The sequence below is a fragment of the Eschscholzia californica genome, unplaced genomic scaffold (genome assembly GCF_041429995.1).
Source record: "Eschscholzia californica isolate CP2 unplaced genomic scaffold, dmEscCali1.0.p SCAF_4, whole genome shotgun sequence".
In the NCBI taxonomy this organism is placed as follows: Eukaryota; Viridiplantae; Streptophyta; class Magnoliopsida; order Ranunculales; family Papaveraceae; genus Eschscholzia; species Eschscholzia californica.
Window position 1 is genome coordinate 48,769,569 of NW_028238461.1, and position 25,595 is coordinate 48,795,163.

Consider the following 25,595-nt stretch of genomic DNA (forward strand, 5'->3'; position numbering starts at 1 on the left):
TAGAGAGGGACAATATAAGAGAAAGCAACATAAGAGAGATAGAGGGGGGAGAAAATGAAGATTAGGGGCAATGTTTGATCAAGTCAATATTTTGGGCTAAAAAAGAATATGCCCACAAAATAAATTGTTATTGACTATGACTTTATTCCCCTGAATTTTTTTCTTATTCTCTGAAGCCGCGACCATAGAATATAAATGGTCAAAGTTCTTAAAGACAATCCTTAGTTTGGTTAAAGGCAATGTCCATCTTCCTTCTTTTCCGGCAACAAGTCACCGACCGCCAACGACCTTCAACCCACAATCTCCTCTTCCTCCTCCCCCTCTTAGTCTTCTTGTATTCCTTCCCCTCATTTTTTTCTTTCTTATTCTTCTTTTTCTCTCTCCGACCAGAAATCATGGGGTTGGGGAAACCTTCAATCCATGAAGACAAACCTCTTCGTGTGGAGATGAATGCCATAAATTCTTCAAAGAGTCAATCCCACTTTCCGTAACTACTAAAAGCTTTAAATTCGCATCCTCTTATGCTAAATTATGCAAACAATCAATTGAATTTCTTAAGCTCTAGCCACGCCTAAAGCTATGAGTTACATGAATTGATTTTTCTTTAACAAGATTATGGTCTGGTTTCATGAAATCCAGTGAGATTTCTAGGTACCCAGCGGTAAAACCCACCTAATTTTCAAAACCTACTTAATATTTGACATGCTGATTTATTCGGGTAAAAGAACACTCTATATCGTAGTCAAACTTTGAAAAAACTTTATCTTTTAGTGAAAGTGAATCAGCATGTCAAAGATTGTGTAAAAAATCTATGTACTTATTGCATTTCTCGTTTGTAAAATGGGGAAGGATCTTGAAGGCAGGCTGGCCCTGACATTTTGGTGGCTTAAAGCGATATCAGAAAATGGGCCAGGGCTGGCCATGCTTGAAAGTTTATAAATGAAGGAATGTTAGAATTAGTACTTGCCCCCTTTTGGGCTATCAATTATTCACGCCTATTGAAGTTTCATGGGCGCCAAATATGTAGTTACATCAATGTTAAAAACGCATTAAGCCAGATACTCGACCTGCACCGGAAACCCAAGTCAGTTAGCGAGCTTGGGTTGGTAACGGCACATAAAATTTGAAAAAGCCTGCTCCAGAAACTCGCTAGCCCTAATGGACAAAGGAAGCTAGCGCGACCCAATCCCTGTAGTACCCGCCCCATTCCCACCCCTACTCTGGTAGCAGTCTGCTACCTACTTCTTTCAATCAAACAGTTCCTTCATACATATCTATCAGCAGTGTCAACATTTATAGATACAAACACAGTACTGAATCTGCTGATAAGTGTAATAAAGATTCTGGCAATATGCTTTCTCTGCAGCAACACCATACTTGGTAAAACAATTGTTCTTGCAAGTTGTATCATCTGGAAGGCAATCCCCCCCGCCAAGCAGTCTCGCAACTTTCCGCATTGCCGATCATCGTCTCACCTGCATTCACACGTAGGGTTCCCAAGAAGGTTTTGAAGTTCTCTGGTGTTGATGATGTTTTCATCTCATTTCGTCCAAAACCCTAAGCAACTTGTCAAGGTTTGTTTTTTCTTCAAATTTGAGCCTTCCCCATTTACATTCTTACTTGCGATATTGATTTGTAGTTCTTTTAGCTTTGTGTATGGGTTTTTCGTTTTCTTCCAATTTGTGTATGGGTTTTTGATTTGTGTTTGCCTAGTGACTGTGGGTAGCTTTCATATGTTAGGTTACGAATCTACTTCATTTGCTTCAAGTTTTGATTCGTAATCTGTTTTTGTGAGGATGATCTTGTTAACATAATAGTTTATGCTGTTAAGACCATTAGTAAAGAGCAGTCTGCTTGTTAAGGGTTTCATGTTTCTTTCCTTAGGATGGATCTGTTGGGGAGACGATGAGTAACCTTCTTAGGATAGATTTAAGACCATTAGTAAAGAGCAAATTTTATACATCTACATTTAAATTTCCTATACTTCATGTTGTTATCTATATTAATTACCATGTTGTGCTTGAAATATGCAGGCTACTTTCGATTGCCTTCAGAAGACATACGGATTTTTGACACCAGATTTCTGGAGGGAAACTCGTTACACAAGATCTCCATTCCAAGAATTCACAGACCTTTTGGCAAAACCAACTAAAGCTCTCATGCTTGATGATGTGGAAAAAGTAGATGCTTAAGTTCTGAGGAAGATGGTGACGGCCTTCTAGGTGATTGTTTAGTTCATTTAGTTTCTCCTCGTTTTTGTTTCCATTATAATGGGTGAAGTATATACACATGAATATATTTTTATCATTTATTTTGAATCGGAGTTATGTTTCAATCTACATGATGTGAGTTCTACTCAATATAGCTAGAATACTGAATGATAAACCTCAATCGGTAATCCTTCTAGCCTTCGATATCAAGATAAGAACAAAATCAGTAGAAATTGACCTGGAGCCGGAACTGGTTTCTATTCTACCATCACAAAGTTAATTCGGTTACAAGACCTATTTGTTGTATAGTCTGCTCTATTTTTGTTACTGTCAGAGGATGATCGATGGATGTAAATGCACCTTCTTCCATGCACCTGTAACTCATAAACAATAACCCACTAAAGTGTTAAAATAAGAAGTCGAAAATCTTAAATCTGCAACTGGACTTTAGAGAATCAAGTTAATGAACGATAAATAAACGTCTCTTACCTGTCAAAAACATCTGGACCCAAAGGGGGCGCAATGGACAGCATTACGAAATGAATGTGTCTTAGATGTGGTTCCTTCTGCATTTTTTTTAATTTGTTTCGGTAATTAAATTTCGATACGATGAAATTAAGCAAATCAAGAAGATAAAGGATTTGTTTACCTTACAAAGGTTGAGCAAATCAAATCCTGAAAGGCTTGGTGGTTTGAAGGCGCAATCTATGAACATAATAAAGACTTCCTTTTCCTATGAAGAATGAAAAAATCTATGAAACAAACCTTTAATCTAAAATTGAAAGTGTTGTGAAAATAAAACACAAACCTTAACTTGTGCTGTAAGTTGACCACCCTGGAACATGGTTTGTAAGATGGAATCCCATTCGTCAATGTATTCATGAGCGTCTACTAAAGTTTTTGAAGTATTAACTGCAATAACCAAAACAAAGCGAAATAAGAACCCACAATAGAAAACAGAACATCAAAGAAAGAGACACTAAAGATTTTGAGTCGGAAAATATCGAAATTACGAGTAGAGAATAAGTGGCGGACGGGTGGGATAAAGCTGAGGGCAGCACTTATTATTAAGCCATGGAACTTGAATCCTGCAGCAACAGTTTGTATTTCTTTCTGGAGCCCGAATTGCTCTCTTTTCTCTTGGATTTCTGCCAGGTGGAGTAAGCGATTTCTAAGTTGCTCCACTTTTGATGGTGACAATGGATCATCAAAGCACCCAAAAGCTCCTTCTTTCCTGCATCTGTTACCAACGATTGCACTACTAAAACAGAGAGTATCCTTTACTTGCATTTTACTGTGAAATCAAATTATTCAAGTTCCATACCTTTGCTTGTCCACGTCGTTCCATTTTTCATTCACGAATACTACGTTTACCAATTTCAGATATTGATTTGCCTGTTCAGTATCTTGTTTAATCAAATTCTATGTTTCCAGTCATAACATATAAGAATTGAGACAATCTGTTTACCTTCAATCTTTTAAGCAAATCAAAACCTGAAGAACCATCAGGAAAGATGAAATCTACAAATAGAATGTAGTATTCTTTCACCTATTAAAGAAGAACAGAGAAATAAGATAAAAGAGCAAGCAAAACCCATGATATGAGCTCGAAGAAATCGACGGAAGAAAGATGAAGAAATAATATACCTTGGGGCCCATTCCTTCTTTTCGAATTCTTATCATTTCCTCCAAAAATCTGAAATGTACTTCAGCATTACGGACAGAGTCGACATGAGCAACTACAAGGACAAAAATAGGGGAAAATAAATAAATGAAGAAAACTCACACAAGACAACTTGGTTTAAAGAGAGAAATTTTGAGTTACATGAATTGAATAGTTCTCTGGTTTGCATGTCATCTACCCAACTTCTACATATTATGATGGTATGGATTCTGTATGCCAGAGCCATCTCAGTTTTAGAGAGAGAGGAGCCACTTTGAGTTCGCATTTGTCGCATTATTTGGTCTATGATTTCATCTACTTTGAGTACGCAAAGTCTAACTTGGAGAACATTTAGTGGTAACAATGGACCAGCAAAGCACATATAAACACCTTTGTTCCTGCATCTGTAACCAACAATTACACTCCTAAAACAGAGTATTCATCTCTAGCAGCATTTGACTTCCGAAATCAAATTAATCAAGAACCTTACTACCTTTGCTCGTCGATGGCATTCCATCTATCATTCACGATTACTACGTATACCCATTGGAGATATGGATCTTCCTGTTCAGTATCTTCTTGTTAAATCAACATCTATGATTAAAAAAAACAAACCTATATAGGAATTTAGACAATCTGGCTACCTTAAATCTTTTAAGCAAATCAAAAGCTGTAGACTTTGGTAAGATGAAATCTACAAATAGAATGTAGTATCGTTTCACCTATTATAGACGAATAGAAAGAAGATGAAAGAACAAGCAAAATCCATTATCACAGTGAACAAGAAGATTTAGAAATTGAAAAAAACAAGCAAAACCCATGATTCGAAGATAAAATAACAAGCAATACCCATGATTTGAGCTCGAAAAAAAAAAAATAACCAAAGAAAGATGAAGAAATAAAAAAACCTCAGGGTTTATGCCCTTTCCTTCCATTTGCATTTTTATTTTTGCCTTCCACTGTCTGAATTGTACTTCAGCCTTACGAAAGGAGTTGAGATGAACAACTACAAGAACAGAAACAGGTGAAAAAGAAAATAAAGAAAAACCACGCAAGACAACTTAATTTAGAAAGAGAAAATGTATCAAAAGGGGTTTTGAATTACATGAATTGAATTGACTGCTGGTTTCCTTGTCGTTCACCCAACTTTTACATACTATGATGGCATGGAGTTCATATGGCAGAGACATCTCTGTTTTAGAGAGAGAAACAGGATGGATGTTCTTCACTGTGAAGCTTTTTTAACTTTGACACAGAGAGAGAGAGAGAGAGAGAGAGAGAGAGAGAGAGAGAGAGAGAGAGAGAATGAGAGAGAATGGAGAAGATGGTGAATGAAATCTTGAATATAAGAACCCAAAATTCAGTTCTTGAACAAGAAATAGGCAAAATTCAGTTATAACAGTTGTGGTAGGGAAATACAGTTAGCCATTTGGGCTCAGCCCTCAAGTGCCGAGTTAGAGATGGGATTGACCTCGGTTGACTATGGTTGACTAACCAATTTATGTGGAAATTTTACTACCCAAGGTGTAAACTGGGCTGGGTTAACCGATCATGCAACCAATTGGACCCAGCTTGCAATGGTATGGAGCCATAGTGGGTCACGATGCCCTACATGTTGGCATGAATAGGCCTAACGCTAGAAAGCCCAAGTCTATTGAAGGCGAGCCTGTCAGGATAATCTCGCATTGGTTGTGGAAGGACATAGGGTGAGTTTATAAGTGTGGGAAAATCTTCACCTCTTGAGCTAGCTTTTGGGTTGAAAGAGTCCGACCCTGGATGGTTCTTTGGTGGACTAGGCCTGGTCGGCCCGCGGCTTACCTCAAGACGGTGCTAGGTGGGGTCAACCTATAGTGGTCATGTCGACTTTACGCTTATAAAAACCAGATAAAAAAGACTGGAATTTCATAGGATCGGGATTACTCCATAGAAACGGTCATTTTATCATGAAGTATCAAATATTTTTATGTAAAAAAGCTAAAAAAACTAAATCAATGTCCATCAAGAGCAATAATCATTGGAGATATACTGTAGCATTGAAAATGTTCTAAATCCTTGAAAATCCTCTTCTATGGTCCTTCTCCACGTTTTGTTGTTATTGTCTCTGTTTTGATGTTTAAATTCTTTCTTAATGTTCGTCGTCGTTGGTGAAACTAATATTCATGTTGGGTGGTTGGGTGTGAAATGCAATACAGAAGTTGTGATGTAAATACAACCGAAAGAACATTAAATCTAAAACCAAATGGGGTTGTTGGACATCATATAGATGCCGAGATAGAGAATTGAGGAGAAGAACGTCTTTGTATTATCAACCTTTTCTAGTTAATTCTCATTCCGATGAAAAAGTTGGGTTTTTTCTCGAGGATCTTTAACATCGGAGTTCGAGTTGAAGTAGAATGACCATGATGAATGTTCCAAAAAACTGGAGTTGGAGTTGAAGTAGAATGACCATGATGAATGTTCCAAAAAAATGGTTTTGGATACCAGATGACGTCAACACACCGGAAAATAATAATCTAAACTAACAGAACTAGAAATCGATGGAAAACAATAAAATAAAGCTTTTGTAATTGATAAAAACTGAATGAATGGAAGTACAAAATGCTTTTCAAATCTAACTTCAATTACTAAATCTAATTAAACTTCGGTTTCAAAAAACCAAAAAAATAAACTCTTAAATCTCAAAATATCTCGATCGTCTTTTATTTTTTTCATGGAAGTAGACATAAGATTTCTGTGACTCATATGAGAAGGGGTTATAAGGGTAACACGATTGGGAAGCCTCACACATATTGTTCATCTTCAATGAAGTTATTTCACATCTTCTAGTTGTCGTACGTGTTGTATAATCAACTCCACTTGGGATACAGTGAGAGGATGAGCGATGCACATCAAATACAAAGCTTCCATTAATGGATTCCTTCAAATTCTATTAAATGCACCTTCCGTTATAGAACTGTAACTCGTAAACAAGAACCGACCAAAAATTGTTAAAAATAAAAAGTTATAATTCTAAATTTATTTGCTTCAACTACTGAAATTTAGAGAAACATACCTGTCATAAACATCTAAATCGTTGCCGCATGACATTATTACAACATGTATATGTCTAAGATGTGGAGTTTTCTGCAGTTTGAAATGAAAATAAGTAAACAAAATGATAGAAGAAAAAGGGTAAGAGGATTTGTTTACCTTGTAAAGTTTGAGCAATTCAAATCCTGAAAGGCCCGGCAATTCTAAGTAGTAATCTATAAATAAAATGAAGATTTCCTTTTCCTATAAACAACGACAAGACAGAGTAAATAATAAGGAAACAAACAAAGAAAACCCTTAATTTTAGCCCTTAATTTTTTGAAATTGAAGGAAAATGTTATTTGGCCTGACAAAAAATAGTCCGAAAAGATCTGACAAGGCAAAATTGTTGACTTCATGTGCAAATTTGGCCTTTTCCGACCACTTTTTGTCGGACTAAATAGCATTGTTGAAAACATAAATAGATTGAAGTGGAAATAAAACTAAGACCTGTGATTGTGCTTCAAGTTGAGCTCCTTGGAAATCCTTTTCTCCTTTAGACTCCCACTCATTAAGAACTCGATGAGCACTTGCTATAGAACCTGCAGTATTAACTGCAACAACCAAAACAGAGCAATATAAGAACCCATTAAAGAAAAGAGAGAGATAGAGAGAGTCTGAATCGAAAGAGCAGATGGTATCTGAATTACAAGTAGCGAATAAGTGGCGGATGGGTGGAGCACGAGTCACATTGATCGTAGAACTTATTATTAAGCCATGGAATTTGAATTCTGCAATAATTTTAATTTGTTAGTGAAGATTGTGGAATTCAAAATCTGTACTTCAAATTTTTTATGGAACACCCACTACGAACAAATTTTCAGACTTTTACTTGAGATAGTCCCCAACTGTTCTATTATACGGTTAAGCAACTCTTAGACTACGTTTGGCATCAATGAATGCAATCAACAAAATAGCAATAATGTAATTTGATTCCTAATAATCACAACATTCTAGTACTATTCAGGAATAACATAGGTAGAGATTGATTTTATCTTTCGATTACGATTCGACAAAAAAGATAACTATGAACCGACTTTGTTGTTGATGTAGTAAGAGTGAGAATAAGATAATACCCACTTTGTTGTTGATGTAGTAAGGGTGGTTGTTGCATCTGAACCATGGACTGCTTTCTCATCTCTTTCAATTCTTCTACTTGAAGTAAGGAATTTCTAACTTGCTCCACTTTTAATGGTACCAGAGGATCATCAAGACATATATAAACTCCTTGGTCTCTGCATCTGCTATCGCGAGATTTAGAAAGAGTTTTGTAAATTTCATTACGAGAATATCTTATAAGTTAAGAGTTTAACAACTTAACAAACTTCTATCAACTTCCTAAGAACCTAACTAACTCTTCATATGATTAAGCTGATTGGACTTCCTCTAACGGTTAGCTGTCAACTCAACACGCTTGCATAAAATGGAAGTTTTGAGTATGATATCATCTCTTGTGCTAATGGGTATGATATCATCTATTATGGAAAATGCTGATTACGACAAACACTTTTTTTTTAATAAGGGATATTGTTTAGAAACTCTCCCTCAATTTCTAATATGGTCCTTAAAATTAAATGTAACTTATTTAAAAAAGAAATAACTATAACTTATTTAAAAAAGAAAGGAAAGAAAAAAAAAAGATACCATTGTATTTCTACCGAATTTTATGTTTAGACCCTAACTTCAATTATATCATTAACTTCAATAATTTTATATTTCTATAAAATTTTATTGAAAGAAAATAAGTATGGTAGCCTTATTTCTATAGAATTTTATATAGGACAAAAGGATACAATTAATTCAAACGCTAGGACAATATAGTCCTTAGGACAATTTCTTTCCCTACTGTGATTATTTTTCCAATTTTAACAGGGTTAGAGCATCTCCAATGCAACACTCAAAATCTAAATCTTAGAGTGCCACATAAGATTTTTTAGAGTTTCTCTTTAAAATCCATTTCCCAATACAAACTCAACATGAATCTCTAAAGTGATGTGTCAAGATTTATCTTAGAGATCCTTAAGAGTGTCCTCTTGAGGATCTCTAAGTGCCACATAAGCAAATCAATTAATTTTAGGATTATTTCCCTAACGGCCCCTACTTTGTGACCAACTTCCCGCTTGGCCCCCCACATAAGGTATTGACTTGCATTTAAGCAACTGAATCGCACCGGGGAGGGATTTTGGGGAAGTTCCAAGCTCAACTCTTCACTTTCTCTCTCAAGGATTCAGTTGAACTTGTGGACATTCGTTTGGGAAAGCTACTGCAACGGTTGGGTTTGTGTCAAATCAGAGGGAGCTTCTAGGAGTTCTTTATTCTCAATTCTCTCAACGATTCAATTGGTATGCAATGAACTTCTGGAAAATCACCAACGACTTTGACATGGTAAAGCAGAGCTACAGGAAGAAAAATCACCAGGCCTATTTGATCTCTAGGCACTTCTCTCTTTTTCACTCATGATTCCCATTAACCAATCTCTTTGAATACTATGAGCATTGTTTAAAATATGTGTTGTAATAATAATGTAATCACATTCTTCAAAATAGATAGTACTGACACTAGATGGAAACCCCACTTCTATTACTGTTAATGAATCATGTAAGTTCCTTTAGTTTCTCTTTGGGTTTCTGAATACATATATATGTTATACATCATCGGGTTGAACCACTGGAAGTATAATCCAACTGTGAAGAATATCGAACTCCCTAAATGACATACAATATCTGCAACACATAGCAAATTTTTGGTGTTCTAGGGTGTGTTCATTATATTTCTCAGAGTTATTTCTCTGAAGGCCTATCAGCCTTGATACTATCAGAGGAACAATCTCAAATGCATCGATCGGCATAGATACTAAGGTATTGACTTGCATTTAAGCAACTGAATGTTATTTTAATCTCGCAAATATGTTATCTTCTTTGTTGCAATCTATTCAATTCAAATTAGGGTCCAATTTTGTGATATTTGAATCCCTAAATTCCCATTTCTCACGAGTTCCAATTCAACATACAATTTTATTTGCACTCCAGGAGTTCATGTTTTAGAAATTAAAGAGGATGTGATGAGCGAGGTTTCTACGAAGCAAGAAGTGCTAACTCTAGGTCGTGTCTGTCTCTTGCTCCACTGAGGTGAGAAAATTTCATTGAATCTCATTTTGTTATTTATCGATCTACAATTCTAACAGTTGTTCTCGAGGAGCTTGACGGTTCCATTCCTCTATTAGAGAATTTTCACCTTATTGTTAAGATAATATGGTATTCTGAATCGCAGGTTTTGTCCGAGTCTTGGCATTGCTCCTCCTTGAAAGGTATAACTCTTAGTTTCTCTGTTATTGTTGTGTTGCCTTAAAGAGGAGGATGTTTGATTATTATGATTTCACATTCTGCTTTTTGTTCTTGATATGATTGACTATAAGTTGAGTCGATAACGTCAATCCTATTAGGCCTATAAATTTTGCGTTTGACGCTCAGTTTTACAAGCTGATTTGAACTCTTTTTTATTCATATTATTAGTACTTATGATGAGTTTCTGGATTCATTATCATGTTTATTTAGCTCGGGATATGATTTTTTCCTTGTGTGAATGATGTTTCTTGACTTGCAGTTTGAGATTAATTTCTTACTAACGAACATCTTCGATTCCACGTAAATTACAGATAAACTTATCCAAGCAGGCTAACGGCACAAGAACGGTTGTTCTCCTTAATGTTATCCATACAACCTCGAAGAGATAAAATGGCCGGGTACTTTACTCTTTCCTTTACATATCTAGAATTTGCTTTGAATAGTAAAATTTTCTTCATTACTTTTGCAAAAAAAAAGTCCGTGGATCTGCGAAGTTCTTTGTGATAATTTCTCTTTGTGGGGTTTCTGTCATTGGCTCTACTCTGAAGGAGAACAGTGTGGAGTCTCATAGTTCCCTAACTTGGGTTGCAAATTTGGGCACAACCGTCCATATTCATCTCATTTTTATTAATTATGTTAATGGTTGATCTTTACTTATAAAATTGCGTTATGAGTCCTTCAATTTTGCAGATTTTTCGATTTTAGATTGACTCACCTTGGACCAGGGTTGCTTTGTTCCCATCTTGGCATCTCATGAACTTATTTTTACTTTTTAGAGCTGTGCTCTCGTGTGTAATACTATGGCCATTGATACATGGGCAAAAACAAAAATGACACCGTGCAGTTATTGAACCACAATTTAAAGAGTGTGGGGAGTTACAAGGTTTGTGTTTGTTTTCTTTTCTGTTTTAATCTCGAAATCTATATAGATGATGATACTTAATTACTCGTAGTGGCCCCATCCATGATATCTCGAAACCATCACCTTCGCGGTCAAGTTTTAATGGTGATGGCAGAGAAAAACCAACAAAGTTGGAAACTGAAAGAGAGAATCTCAAAGCTTGAGGTTAACGGTGTTGTGGATGTAACATTATCACCAAGAGGAAGAATCTCAGATGCCTTGAGCAATTAAGCTGCCAATTTCATTGTTGGTTTCACATTTAGGGTTGTTTTAATATTATTGACAATGTTACTCTTTCATCTACCTCAACTTTTTAAATTTAATTTTCTTTAATTGTTAATATATACTCCTATTTCAAATTTTGTAATTACTATTTTGTTGATTTTATTAAAGAAACGGTTGGAACTTATGTTTTAGTTTTGGTAGAGTTTCTTCACTCCAAAAATATCGTACAAATTTTGTAAGTCTCTCTAGGTAAGTGCTCCACTTTTTGAAAACCAAAACATCTATTTAAACAACAAGATTAAAGGTTTCGTTAAAATCAAATTAATGAAGACCGGTACCTTTGTTCATCCTTATCATTCCATCTTTCATTCACGAATATTACGTTTACCCATTTCATATATGGATCTAACTGCACAATATTTTGTTTAATAATTAAAATGTGTATTGTTTTAAATATAAGAATAAAAAAAAATACTACTCATATTGTTGTTACCTTAAATCTTTTAAGCAAATCAAAAGCACCAGAATCGTCGGATAACATGAAATCTACAAATAGAAGATAGTATTCTTTGACCTAAATGAGGGAAAAAAAAAAAAACAAGATGAATATTAAGAAACTAAGCAATACCCACAATTTAACTCAAAAAGAATTAACCTACTAATATGGAAAATGAAGAGAAAAAGAACCTTAGGGTTTAGTTCTGGTTGTGCCTTTTGCATTTTTATTTTTTCCTCCCAATCTCTGAAATATACTTCAGCATTACGTATAGAGTCTAGATGAGCAACTACAAGAACAGAAAAAGGGGAATGGAATTTGATAAAAAATAATCAACAAAAGATAACATGAAGTGAGAGAATGAGAGAGAGAGAAAGAATGAATAAAAAAAAAAAGAGTAGGGGTTGGTTTTGAATTACTTGAAGTGAATAGTTTGCTGGTTGGGATGTCATCTACCCAACTTCTACATATTATGATAGCATGGAGTTTGAATGTCAGAGCCATCTTTGTTTAACTTTAGAGAGAAACACAATGAGTCGTTAGGTTTTCATTCACTGTGAGCTTCCCCTTTTTTAACCTTCGAGTTAGAGAGAGAGAGAGAAGATATTTCTGAATCGCCTGAAAATCTTTAAATGGTCAAATATTAGATGCATTATACAGTTACCATTTCGCCTTAAACCGTGGAGTAGTTATACCCAAGTCTGACTCAGGAAGTGATTGTACAAGCTGAATTGGGCCGATATGATCTGTCTATTGGCCCAGTTAAGATCCACCTAGGAAGTCCAACCTCTCGATCGTACATTCAATTGATTCTATGGGAGTGTAAATCCGGCTGGATTAGGATAGCAGGATCCGTCTAGCACCATTTTGATGAGGCGGGTCCGTGGATTTCCGTGTTTTGGTTCCCAAATAACAAGGCATGGTCCGGGTATGCATGTTTCCGGTATAGCTTGGGCTTAGACGGGCCTGATCTCTTACATGACCAAAACTTTTGAGAGGTTAATGTGTAAATTAGAACTTCCATTCTAGAGATTCAATAGCAAATACTAAATCAAGGATATACCATATTATATCCTTTCCTCTATTAGAGTATATCAAGGATCCAGATTAATAAGAAATAATTAGTTGAGATTGGAAAGTTATTAAGTTAAATTTATGGGCATCTAACTCATGATCGATAATTATTAGAATATAAGGATCGAGATCCCTAGATATCAAATATCAATCGTCCAAGATATATAAAGATTTAGAATATATTATTTAGTTATATTGTATTTATGAGTCCTATACCTAAGTCACTTTATAAATTCAAGTGACCTCTATGTATTTTAGATCATTGAGTTACATTGAGTCATCGAGTATATCGAGCTGTAACAAATCACGTAAACTAGGAAACTAATATAATATAACCATTAATGACTTTCTCTGTGGATGTAAGTCGTGATCCTCCGACCGAACCACGTAAACTATTGTGTTATTTATTTAGTTTATATCTTCTGTTCTATCAACAAACATGAATTCTCACAATAATGAGTTAGAGGATCTACACATTACATTCATGGATACAAGTATAACTATTCTAACATATTGATCAAGATTCGATAACAAGTTTTGATAATAATTTTTCGAAAATTTCATAACATCATAAGTGCTTGAAATTAGTACAAAATTTGAGTTAGTTTCAATATTTAGGATTCCACGAAATTATCTACTACATATTTGTAGATTCATATATACTAGATTAGATGAAATTCTTAGAAAACAAAAACTCAAATTACTCTATAATATGAGTGAAGCCCATGAGGTTATTCATTGAATCCGAGAGAATTACTGTAACCGATCCATTCCACAATTACAGAGAAAACAGAAGCATTTATATTGAAATATTAGTAAACCCGTAATTTTTTCACATCCCCTTATTCATTAAAACTATAGAGTTAACAATCATACACACAAACACAAAATCCAAAAGCTTCATCGCAATATGCTTTTCGTACATGGGCAGCACCATACTGCTGAGTGCATTGGTAGAGGCAAGATCCCTCTGGCTTGCAGAACCCCCGCCAAACAATGTTGCAACTTCTCGCATTACCCATACATCGTATTCTCTGCATACATATGCGGTTGTATCAAAACACTATGTAGTTATGTCATGCATTTTACTCTTATATGGGCTAGTTATATTAAGATATCATTGTAACCTTAATTTTAGCTCAGATTATTTTTTTGAAACGGTACACTGAGAGAGAGCTCAGACTCAAAAAACAAAGGAAAAGTAACCAAACAAAAACTAACTTCTTAAGTATGATCTATCCGATCTATCATCTTCAATGATATTCATTAACTCCGATGGAAACTCCGATAAAGATCTCTAGCAAAGGTAGATATGTCTGCCAACTAGCTAGATAATCAGCCGCTCTATTTGCTTCTCTATAAGTATGCTCGATATTAAAGTCTTCAAAAGACTCCTTGAGTTGAGAAATTCTTTTCCATATCCCCAACAGTGCCATGGAGGGTGAGCATATAGAGTTGAAGTACGAAACTATTGTCTTTGAGTCTCATCTCACCTGGATTCGTCGTTCATTCATCGAGCATGCTAGTCTGACCCATGCTTCAATGCCATGCAGCTCATGCAGCGTGCTCAGATTATGTTACTAAAGTATTTGATTTATCAAAAATCAACGATGAATTGGAGAAACGGGCCCGTCGCTAAACTTCCTTTTATATGAATACAAAGAAAACATTAAATGAAACATGAAATTGTAACTGACATATACATACCGATAAGGAAAACCATTAAGACAATAAAGAACAAGGTGGTGGAAGAGGGTAACCCTTTGCCCATTTTTCTAATAGACTTGTGAAGGAATATAATCAGGTGAATGTTAAAATCCCTGATTTTGATTTATATAGGTGGAGCTGGAAATTCTTAGAGGATCTTAGAAAAGCTTACTTGATCTTATATTTTTTATTTTCCATTTTCAGAATGTCAGGATCACTTATATTTGTTCACAATCCTTTAGTCATTTGGGGATCATTGTCATTAAATTACCAACACCTTCGTACATATAGAAAATCTGTGGACAAAACAAAGGTGGGGCTTTGAGGAATCCTAAAAAGTCTCGGAAATAAAGACTTAGTCAAACAAGATGGACTTAGTAGACATCTTTATTTTTAAGCTAGAAATTTACTTGATCGTATTTTGCCCCCTAATCTTCATGTTCACCTCTGCTCCACCACCACAATTTATCATCGACCACCATTTCCAACCATCGGCCCCCAACTTATCAACTTATCTCTCCTATCTTTCCCTTTGAAATACAAATCACAAAAAAAGAGCAGCATATCCATTATAAGAAAGGAATCCATTCCGACAAAGTGTTTTGTACAGGTAGATGTACTAGCTTCATTATGGGTATGATGATGATGCTGAGTACTATCGGTATCAAATTCAATATGAGGAGGGGTTGCCACTTTATCACTAGCCCACAACAACAAATATCTCAGTATCATTGTCTAATGATTCAAATTGAATTGTGTTTTCAATGCAGATGTTATCTAAGCCCTAGAAATAATTAACTTAAGGGAAAAGATGGAAATTTTATGACCGAAAGCGTGTTTGATGTCCATGTGAGCAGGGGCGAGCCCACATAGGGGCCTGTGGGGTCACGTGCCCCCACAGACCCAAATGTGAGCTCCATTAGTTTTTAAAGTGGTGCCTTTAGTGTTCCCTTTTGAAGTACCCAAATGAAGCTTGCTAACCCAACCTAACTAACTCCAGCTATTAAATTCACCCAACCCAATAAATAATTGTTCATGTACCCAAGAAGAACTGCCCATTTAATTACCCAGCTCAATCATGACAGTAAAGGCACCATATATCCTTCGTCCATTCCTTGAAAAATCACCCATCTACCTTGAAAAATCGCAACTACTAAAAAGTTCCTAAATCAAATTACTGTAGTTCTTAATTGCTTGTATTTTATTCAAAATTAAATCTTCTATCCACCATCATAAAGCAAATGGAGTAAGAAACAAATTCTTAATTATTCAAACTAGTTCTAATTGAAACTCATCCCTTAATTGTTTCTATTTAAATCCAATTTTGACTCAACAAGAAACAAACAAGAAACAAGGATTATAGAGTTTGGTAGTAAAAAAATTTTACAAAGTCGTGGAGAGATATTTTAAACGAAAAGTTATGGACAAACTGTTTCACAATTTAAGAATCTTCGTAATAAGTCACAAGACCGGAACAAAGATGAGGATTGAAAGAAAATCGTGATAATATTTTATGAATACGTAAATAGGTAGAAACTCATCGAGTACAACTCCAAATATGTAAATAGGTAAAATTTTATGAAACAATAAAAGTCAATCTCTTTTAACGTATGAATTTTTATTTCATTTGATTTAAATGTGCCCCCACATCAAGAAAATCCTGGCCTCGCCACTGCATGTGAGGGCGAATAGATCATCTGTTATCCTCCTTATTGTTTTTGTTTCTAACTTTTAGGAGAGATTAAATGACTATCCAAGTCCAAGTTAACATTAACATTTACATTTCTAACAAAAAGGAGAAGACATCCGAGATGAAGTGTAGAAGGGTGATTACGGCTTATCTTGAAGAAGCTAGAGAGGATTGGGGGAGTTCAGACTTAATTTTAGAGAAACGAGGGAGGTTGCTGGTTGGGATGTCATCTACCCAACTTCTACATATTATGATGGCATGGAGTTTGAATGTCAGAGCCATCTTTGTTTAACTTTAGAGAGAATAACAATGAGTTGTTCTTTCACTGTGACTTTCCCCTTTTTTAACCTTTGATAACCTTTGAGTTAGTGAGAGAGAGAAAATATCTCTGAATCGCCTGAAATCTTTAAATTGTCAAATATATTACAGTTACGATTTAGCCTCAAACTGCGGAGTTATACCCGAGTCTGACTCATCAAGTGATTGTACAAGCTGAATTGGGCCGTTATGCTCTCTCTATTGGCCCAGTTAAGATCCACCTAGGAAGTCCAACCCATGATACAGTAATTCAAATATTAAATCGAACATAATTGATGTGAGTTACAAAAATAACCCCAGTTACAAAAATAGGCCACAGCACCGGAAAACATTTCAGTGCTACATTATCTCCAATGAGTATTACTCTTGATCGACAGTGGTTTGATTTTCATAGGAGTGTAACTTCGGCAGGACGAGGAGTCTAGTGTATATTTTGAGCCGGTCCATGGACTGCCATGGGTCTGGTAGCCAAATAACAAGGCATGGCCTAGGGATGCATGTTTCCTGTATAGCTTGGGCTTAGACGGGCCTGACCTCTTAAACGATCAAAATTTTTGGGTGTTAACATGTACTGTAAATCAGAGTCGTGACTGAGAATCTGGGGGTTCGATGCCAAACTTTATGGGAAGCCCTTTAGTACGTTGACATAAAGTTGAAAATGTATGTAACATATTGATAAATAAATATCCAAATCCAATAATATAGATGACATTAAATTGTTCACGAATCCAAACTCGTAGTATGAAATTTCTAATGATCGCTTCAAATAATTTTCTAGTAAAGTTTCTATGATAAGGGTGTCAACAACAATAAGTAGGGGCACTTATAGAACCACCCTAAGAAGATAAAAACAATACTCTTCATTGGAGACGAACCTGTGACCATTGATGCATGGGACAATGTTCTCTACGCAGAGCCATACATGTTTTATGTATATATGATCTTAGTATTTAGTATTATATTTAACACTGGAATTTTGAGATTGGCCCATGTTTGATAGGGGGGCCAGGGAGGACGCCCTGTCCGCCGCCCCCCCCCCCCCCCCCCTTCAAACACGGCCCTGTTGTAAATTAGGTACCTCTAACAATTACATGAGGCGTGTTTAGAACTTCCATTATATAGTTCAATAGAAAATATTAAAACAAATATAAACCATAGCTTATCACTTTATCTATTAGAGTATATCAAGGATTCGGATTAGTAAGAATAATTAGTTGAGATCGAAAAACTTTGGGATATTTTGCAAAAGGGGCAAAGTAATGTTCCAAGTGATGAGTTTGGAGCACAAATTTGAATTTTTTTGAGTTTGGAGCATTGACTAACTTTGACTTAATTTTTCATCCAAAGATAACAAAAACTAACTTTTTAACTTAACTTTCCATCCAAAGTTAACGGAGACTAACGGATGTTACTGTCTATTTTTCATTACTGTTAGTTCTAGCATCTAAGACTCACATTATTTTGCATTAAATGGTCGGAATTAACTCACGACCAAAACTTTTTCTTCTGTAGAAGAAGTCCACTTTTGAACCAATGCATTAAGAAGTGACTCCAAAGTTAGTAATTAAGGTGGATTCAACCCCGACTTGCTGAGAAGAATTGTTATGATCGATGATTAACTCTTATACTTTTTGATATTTTGGATAACATAAAGACACTTAATTGATTTAAAGATTGTTATTTTTTGGACGAGCTAAGTTACTTTGATTTAAGAGTTTACGGTTGTAATTTTTTGACAAAACTAAATTCCTAGATGGATGAATGTGAACAAAGTGTTGGTAACATTTATATAAATATTTCAATATTTTTGAATGAAGGTTATGTTCATGTTAATGAATTGATGAATGCTACATATGGATGAATCATGTAATTTTTTTTTAGTGTTTTGTACTAAACTTAAGTAGTTTATGAAAGTTTATATGAAAATAATGGAGTTTGCATTGGTTCAAAAGTGAACTTCTTCTACGGAAGAAAAAGTTTTGGTGGTAAACTATGAGTTCATTCCGATCATTTGATGCAAAATAATGTGAGTCGTCGATGCTAGAATCTAACAGTAATGAAAATTGTCAGTAACATCAGTTAGCCTCTGTTAATTTTGGATGGAAAGTTAAGTTAAAAAGTTAGTTTTTGTTATCTTTGGATGGAAAATTAAGTCAAAGTTAGTCAATGCTCCAAACTCAAAAAATTTCAAATTTGTGCTCCAAACTCACCACTTGGAACATTACTTTGCCCCTTTTGCAAAATATCCCAAAAACTTTTAAGTTAAATTTATGGTCATCTAACTCATGGCAGATGTCCACCACCTTTTGGTGTATCGGTTGGACATCACTCTTAATCTCATGAGATCTCGAAATCGAGTGTCGGTGAAAGCAGTTTATCACGAAGATTAATCTCATGACCGTTAATGAGTTGAAATGACCCACACATTGAATCTTGGTTACAAGTAGGACTATTCTGACATATTGATCAAGATTTGATAACAAGTATTGATCAGAATTTTCGAAAATTTCATAACATCACAGGTGCTTGAAATTAGTAAAATTAGTAAAAACTTGAGTTAGTTTCAATATTTAGGATTGCACGAAATTATCTAATAGATATTTGTAGATTCATATATAAAGATTCCGAGATTACATAAAATTCTCAGATGTTCATAAAAAAAAAAAGATAAAATTCTTAGAAAACAAAAACTCAAATTACCCTATAATATGAGTGAAACCCATGAGATTGTTCATTGGGTCATACATTAGCCATCATCCTATTCTCTGCATACGTATGTGGTTGTATCAAAACACTATGTAGTCATTATGTTACTAAAGTATTTGATTTATCAAAAATCAACGATGAATTGGAAAAAGGGGTCCATCACAAGACTTCCTCTTATACGAACACAAAGAAAAGAAGAAATGAAACATGAAATTGTAACTGACATATACATACCAGTAATGAAAACCATTAAGAAAATAAAGAACAAGGTGGTGGAAGAGGGTAGCTCTTCGCCCAGTTTCCTAATAGACTTGTGAAGGAATGTAATGAGGTGAATGTTAGAATCCCTGTTTTTGATTTATATAGGTGGAGCTGGAAATTCTGAGAGGATCTTAGAAAAGCTTACTTGATCTTGTATTTTTCATTTTTAGAAGGTTAGAATCACTTATATTTGGTCACAATCCTTTAGTCATGGAAGGATGATTGTCATTAAATTACCAACACCTTTGTACATATAGAAAATCTTTTTGATGAAACAAGGTTGGGGCTTTGAGAAATCCAAAAAAAATTCGGGAATAAGAACTTAGTAAATCAAGATTGACTTAGTAGACATCTTTATTTAAGCCAGAAATTTACTTGATCGTATTTTGCCCCATAATCTTCACTTCTCCACCACCACAATTTATCATCGACCACCATTTCCAACCATCGATCACCAATTTATCAACTTATCTCTCCTTCTATCTTTCCCTTTCAAACACTAAAACCACAAAAGCAACAACATATCCATTATAAGAAAGAAATCCATGCTGACTGTTTTGCACAGGTAGATGTACTAGCTTCATAATGGGTATGATGATGAGTACTATCGGTAACAAATTCAGTATGAGGAGGAGGAGGGGTTGCCACTTTATCATTTCCGCTCTCGACCACAACAACAAATATCACAGTATCATTGTCTCATGATTCCAATTGGGTTGTGTTTTCAGTGCAGATGTTATCTAAGTCCTAGAAATAATAAAGAGAGGAAAATTTTAAAGCCTAAAATTCGGCCCAAAATATCAAATCAAACCCAACCCGGAATATTATCTAAAAAAAAACCCAAAAGTTGAAAATACCATGTTATCCCCCCCCCCCCCCCCCCCACACACAAATCTACACAAATGACATCCACTTATATCCCTCAAACAAATCCCCTTCACTTTTTCTCTTTCCCTCTTTTCACAAAAAACGAGACAAGGCAACCACTCACTCATCAAATCATAAAAAGCTGACCCGGTTATTAAGCCAAAAGTCTGACTTTCTCTCTCTTAATGTTCACAAAAATCTGGTCCGGTTATTAACAAAAAAGTCATAGAAAAACAGACTTTTTTCTGCATTAATGAAAATTTACTTGCACATTCTGAATTGCTCTAAATTAGGTTCTATATGTTGTGAATATGTTTCAAAATGTTTAGACTAACCTGGTTGGATGCATTTTTGTGAATGGTATTAATTCTTGTACAAATGTTGTCAACATATTTAAAACATTTTAGTATTTCATTGTTACTCTTAATGTTGATAATTTTTCATGGAGACATTTTGGGTTCTATTTCAAACATTTAGGAGTTTGTTGATGATTTTTGGGGTTTTACTTGGTAAGAATATCTATTGTTCTTCGTTAAACATTTTGGTGGTTTTTTGAGACATTTACAGTTATGTTAAAGACATTTGGGATTTTGTTTCACACATTTAGGTTTTTGTTGGTGATTTTGGGTGTTTTACTTCGTAAAAAAACTTTTGTTCTTCGTTAAGCATTTTGAGGGTTTGGAAAAAATTTAAAGTTATTTTGAAGATATTTTGGGTTATGTTTCAAACATTTAGGGTTTAGTTGATGATTTTTGTGTGTTTTACTTGGTATAAAAAACTATTGTTCTTCGTTAAGAATTTTGGAGGTTTTTGGAGACATTTACAATTATGTTGAAGACATTTGGTATTCTGTTTCAAACATCTAGGGTATTGTTGGTGATTTTTGGGTGTGTTACTTGGTAAAAAAGCTATTGTTCTTCGTTAAGCATTTTGGTGGTTTTTGGAGACAGTTACAGTTATGTTGAAGACATTTGAGATTTTGTTTCAAACATATAGGGTATTGTTGGTGATTTTTGGGTGTTTTACTTGTTTCAAACATTTATGGTTTAGTTGACGACATTTTGGGTTCTGTTTTAGACATTCAGGGGAATGTTGATGATTTTTTTGCGTTTTACTTGGTAAAAAGCTTTTGTTATTCGTTTAGCATTTTGGGTGGTTTTGGAAACTTTTGAAGATATGTTAAAAACATTTTGGGTTCTGTTTCAAACATTTACGGTTTTGGTGTAGTTATTTTGAGTTCTGTCCCAGACATTCATGGGTTTGTTGATGAATTTTGGGTGTTTTACTGAGTAAAAAAACTTTTGTTCTTAGTTTAGCATTTTGGGGAGTTCTTGGAAACTTTTAAAAATATGTTGAAGACATTTTGGGTTCTGTTTCAAAAATTCAGGAGAATGTTGATGATTTTAGCGTGTTTTACTTGGTAAAAAAACTTTTGTTCTTCGTTTAGCATTTTGGAGTTTTCTTGAAACAATCAAAGTTATGTTGAAAACATTTTAGGTTTTGTTTTAAACATATGCAGTTTTATTCAGGACATTATGAAGAATGTCAACTACAATGTGTACATGTTCATAACATTTTATGATTAAGATTACAAAAAATCATTTTTTTTGTTTTTCAAAATATATGAGATGCAGGGACAATAAACAGTTTGTCTCAGGAACTAAACAAAATATGATGAAACAATCAATAATGTTATGGACATTCTTAAGGTGCGTTTTTACATTGTTGACACTGTTTTGGATGAATAAGAAATTTACAAAATAACAGTTAGCCATGTAAGGATCCATTTACTAAACAACATGAATTGAAATGTTTGGAACAATATATAAAATTTATAGACAAAAAGAAGAGTTTCTAAGATAAATAAGCAACATATAATGTTGGAGACATACGGATAATGACAACTACAATTGGACTCGACATGATTCACAAACTAGCTTCTTATCATTATTTTGAGAAGTAGCAGGTGCTCTATCCGGTTCCATAGATGAAGATTCTGCAAGTAGAATGAACAAATGATTATATGCAGTTAGAATATAGGAAAATGATCGAGACATTAAAACGAAAGTTATCAGCAATTCTAAAAATGTTTAGAATTAGTGGAAAATGCCAAAGACATTCTCATTCAGAATGAATCCCCAATATGAAGAGCAAAAATATACATTTAACAATTGATAAGTATGCTTCTAACAAAAGAGAAAGTGTTCTCATTATTGAAGAAGTGTAGGTATTTTGAACATAATGCTTCTTGCATTTTATATAATGTTTCAGCAACTATATAAAATGTTTACATAACAATAGAGTATTCGGAACAAAACGAGTTAGGAATAATTTTCAAAATATGTACGGAGGATACAAAATGTTGCAGAAACAAATGATTTTGTTTAAAACAATTCAAATAATGTTTACGTAAACATGATTGTATATGTATAACACCAAAAAACTAAAGCACTGTTATATGAAAAATCTGGAATATAAGTGTGAAACATTTTTTAAGATGTTGTTTGCATTAAGAAGAATGTTTACATAAACTGTAGGGTGTTGTAAACAAAACGAAAAGTTGCAGAAAAAATTCTCAAAACTTGTATGGAATAACCAAAATGTTACAGAGACATTCTCACAAAAAAAGATGAACACCATCAAAAATTTCAAAATCTTCAAGAAAGGATGAAGGATATATAAGAGGAAAAACCAAAAAGGATGAAGTGTTTAAAACACCAAACGATTTCTGTAAAAAACAAAAAGAATGAAGTGTTTAAAAAATGACAAAAAATGTTCACAAAAATACACTTCGCCTGTATAACGAAAAAAATGCACAAAAATCAACACAGAATTATATGCCTACGGGAAAGACATAATGCACAAGACATTTCTCAGAATGCACATGACAAATTTGTAAATGTTTACAAATGTCGAAAAATGTAAAAGACAAAATATTCAAACTTAAGCATTATGTTAACAACACCACAAAAAATATTGAAAAATATTTACAAGTGCTCAAAACATACGTAAAAGTGTTTCGAACACCATTCGAGTACTGTAAAAAACAAACTCTGATTTATGATGGTAACATCTATAAAAAACTAAAACATTTTTGAGTTTGCTCGCTGCATTAACATTGTATTAACGACATATTTTAAAATGCTTAATGCACGAGTCAATTTGTCTGATAAAAACCAACATGCAAAAAACCGTAATTCTAGAGAGAGAAACCGAAAAATGGATCTGAAGTTGTACTTTTTGATTTCTTAGAAAAAAATTGTATGTAAAGTTTTTTCATAGTATTGTTTTTTAAATTATGTGGTGTGGAAGTAAAACCAATAAACTGCATAAGAAGATTGAACCTTATAAGATAAAGAAACACCAAGAACAATCTCACAAATGAAGCTTCAAATACCTAGATCTGAAAATTTATATATTTGTCTCTCTAAAACACTATGAAAACAACCTAAAACCAGATTTAAAGTTTCTTTCACCTACCATTAAAGAAGATAAAAGATGATGATTGAAGATAAAAGTGTAGAAGAGAGAAGATGAAGACATACCTTCAAGGAGAAGTAGATCCGACGAAATTTTTCGGCAGAATGCAATGTCCGATTATCAAGTTTGGAGAGAGAACAAAGAATTTTAGAGAGAGAAAGTTAGAAAAGATTTCAGAGAGAGAAAGAGTTGTGTGCTTCTGATTTTAGAAAGTGAGAGAGTAGTGAGTGGTTGAGTATATATATAGAAGGGTAAGAGAGGGATTATGAAAGTATAAGAGGTCTTAGAGATGCGTTTTTGAGAAGGATGATGCCTAGAGATCCGTATTTGGGTTTGATATGGAATAATATTTGGGTTTTGAGTTTTAAGTGGGTTATAATTCCGGGCTGGGTTTTATTTACTATTTGGGCCCAAAATCTGGGTCTTTTAACAAAATTTTCAATAATAAACTTAAGGGAAAAGATGGAAATTTTATGACCAAAGGCGTGTTTGATGTTCATGTGAGGGCGAATAGATCATCTATTTCCCTCCATATAGTTTTTTTTTTCTAACTTCGAGAGATTAAATGACTATCCAAATTCAAGTATAATATTTACATTTCTAACAAAAATGGAAAGATACCTGAGATATGTAGGGATTTACACCCTTCTACTAGTGTTTATAGCGGAAATATGACATCTAATGTCTACACTAGTATTCCCAGGATCACATGCAAAACTAGTAATTAATCTAATGGAGATAGTAGATTACCTTAATCGCTTTTCCCTCGAACTAGTTGAATTGATTGAAGAAGACCAAGAGCTTCAAGTGTAGCTCCTCTACTTGGGACACGAGCAATCAATTTGATCTCCCACCTTGTTGTATAGCTAGCACACCAATGGTGGTTGGAAAAGAAGAACACCTTCTTCTTTGACTAGATTGATAGTTAATGGGAATTAGCTCACTTTCTCCTCTCTACTTGATGTGGTAGAGTAAGAAAGCTTAGAGAGAAATTCCACACCTTATTCTCTGCCCTAAAAGTGTTTATATAGAACCCTAATAAGAATCCACCTCCTTTTAGGTTTCCTAAAACACCCTTTAGAATAAGATTTAGGGAAATAGTCGAAAATAGCAACTATTGGTATTTTCTCAATTCTCTAAGGAGATGACGTCCAAACCCAGCCAAAATTGGTAGATTTAATGTTCATAACATAAGGAAACGTCCCTCCAAAAATCAGCCCAATCCGAGCCCTAGAAGTGCCCGAATCGGCTTAGGCCCAAAAACCCTGTTTTTGGCCTTTTTGTACTATCTTTGCCTAATTTCTTTTTAGGCCTATGAGATATGTTTATGGGACACTCCCATGATTATATCTCACTCCCACTAGTCATATCCTAGATCAATTTGTCACTCTTATGTGTAACCCGTTGTAGGATCCGATCGAAGTTAGCCGCGAATTACTTCGTAATTCGACGATCGTAGTTGGTCTCTAGCTACAACTCTACGATCCCTAAATCAATCGGACTTGATGATCTTCCACATCAATTGTCCTATCCGACAAATTGTTCGCATTGTCACCTTGGTCGAAGGACATCTCCTTCAACTCC

The 25,595-nt window shown here is 34.5% G+C and overlaps 2 protein-coding genes across 4 annotated transcripts in view; both read right to left on the reverse strand.

Annotated features, from left to right (window-relative positions):
- Positions 1–2,284: 2,284 nt before the first annotated feature.
- LOC147545561 (uncharacterized) lies at positions 2,285–5,242 on the reverse strand. The gene is made up of 13 exons (XM_086634483.1): positions 4,979–5,242; positions 4,782–4,879; positions 4,518–4,595; positions 4,367–4,437; positions 4,036–4,277; positions 3,858–3,949; positions 3,679–3,759; positions 3,535–3,605; positions 3,224–3,450; positions 3,019–3,122; positions 2,860–2,943; positions 2,700–2,776; positions 2,285–2,584 (listed from the first exon to the last, which is right to left on the reverse strand). Exons 1-13 carry the CDS (start codon positions 5,061–5,063, stop codon positions 2,479–2,481), a joined length of 1,416 nt encoding a protein of 471 aa, XP_086490609.1. The 5' UTR covers positions 5,064–5,242; the 3' UTR covers positions 2,285–2,478.
- A 1,171-nt stretch (positions 5,243–6,413) lies between these two features.
- The window catches only part of LOC147545562 (uncharacterized), a 41,126-nt gene continuing 21,944 nt past the window's right edge, over positions 6,414–25,595 (reverse strand). Inside the window, exons 1-10 of one of the 3 annotated variants that reach the window (XM_086634484.1) lie at positions 12,328–12,573; positions 12,100–12,197; positions 11,906–11,986; positions 11,751–11,821; positions 8,023–8,186; positions 7,593–7,673; positions 7,393–7,496; positions 7,063–7,146; positions 6,926–6,996; positions 6,414–6,790 (exon numbers count right to left, since the gene is read on the reverse strand). In XM_086634484.1, coding sequence (XP_086490610.1) covers positions 6,682–6,790; positions 6,926–6,996; positions 7,063–7,146; positions 7,393–7,496; positions 7,593–7,673; positions 8,023–8,186; positions 11,751–11,821; positions 11,906–11,986; positions 12,100–12,197; positions 12,328–12,412 — 948 coding nt within the window. In that variant the 5' untranslated portion in view covers positions 12,413–12,573 and the 3' untranslated portion in view covers positions 6,414–6,681. Of the gene's footprint in view, positions 6,791–6,925; positions 6,997–7,062; positions 7,147–7,392; positions 7,497–7,592; positions 7,674–8,022; positions 8,187–11,750; positions 11,822–11,905; positions 11,987–12,099; positions 12,198–12,327; positions 12,574–25,595 lie in introns of those variants that run through there. The other 2 variants (XM_086634486.1, XM_086634487.1) reach the window with 2 other exon arrangements.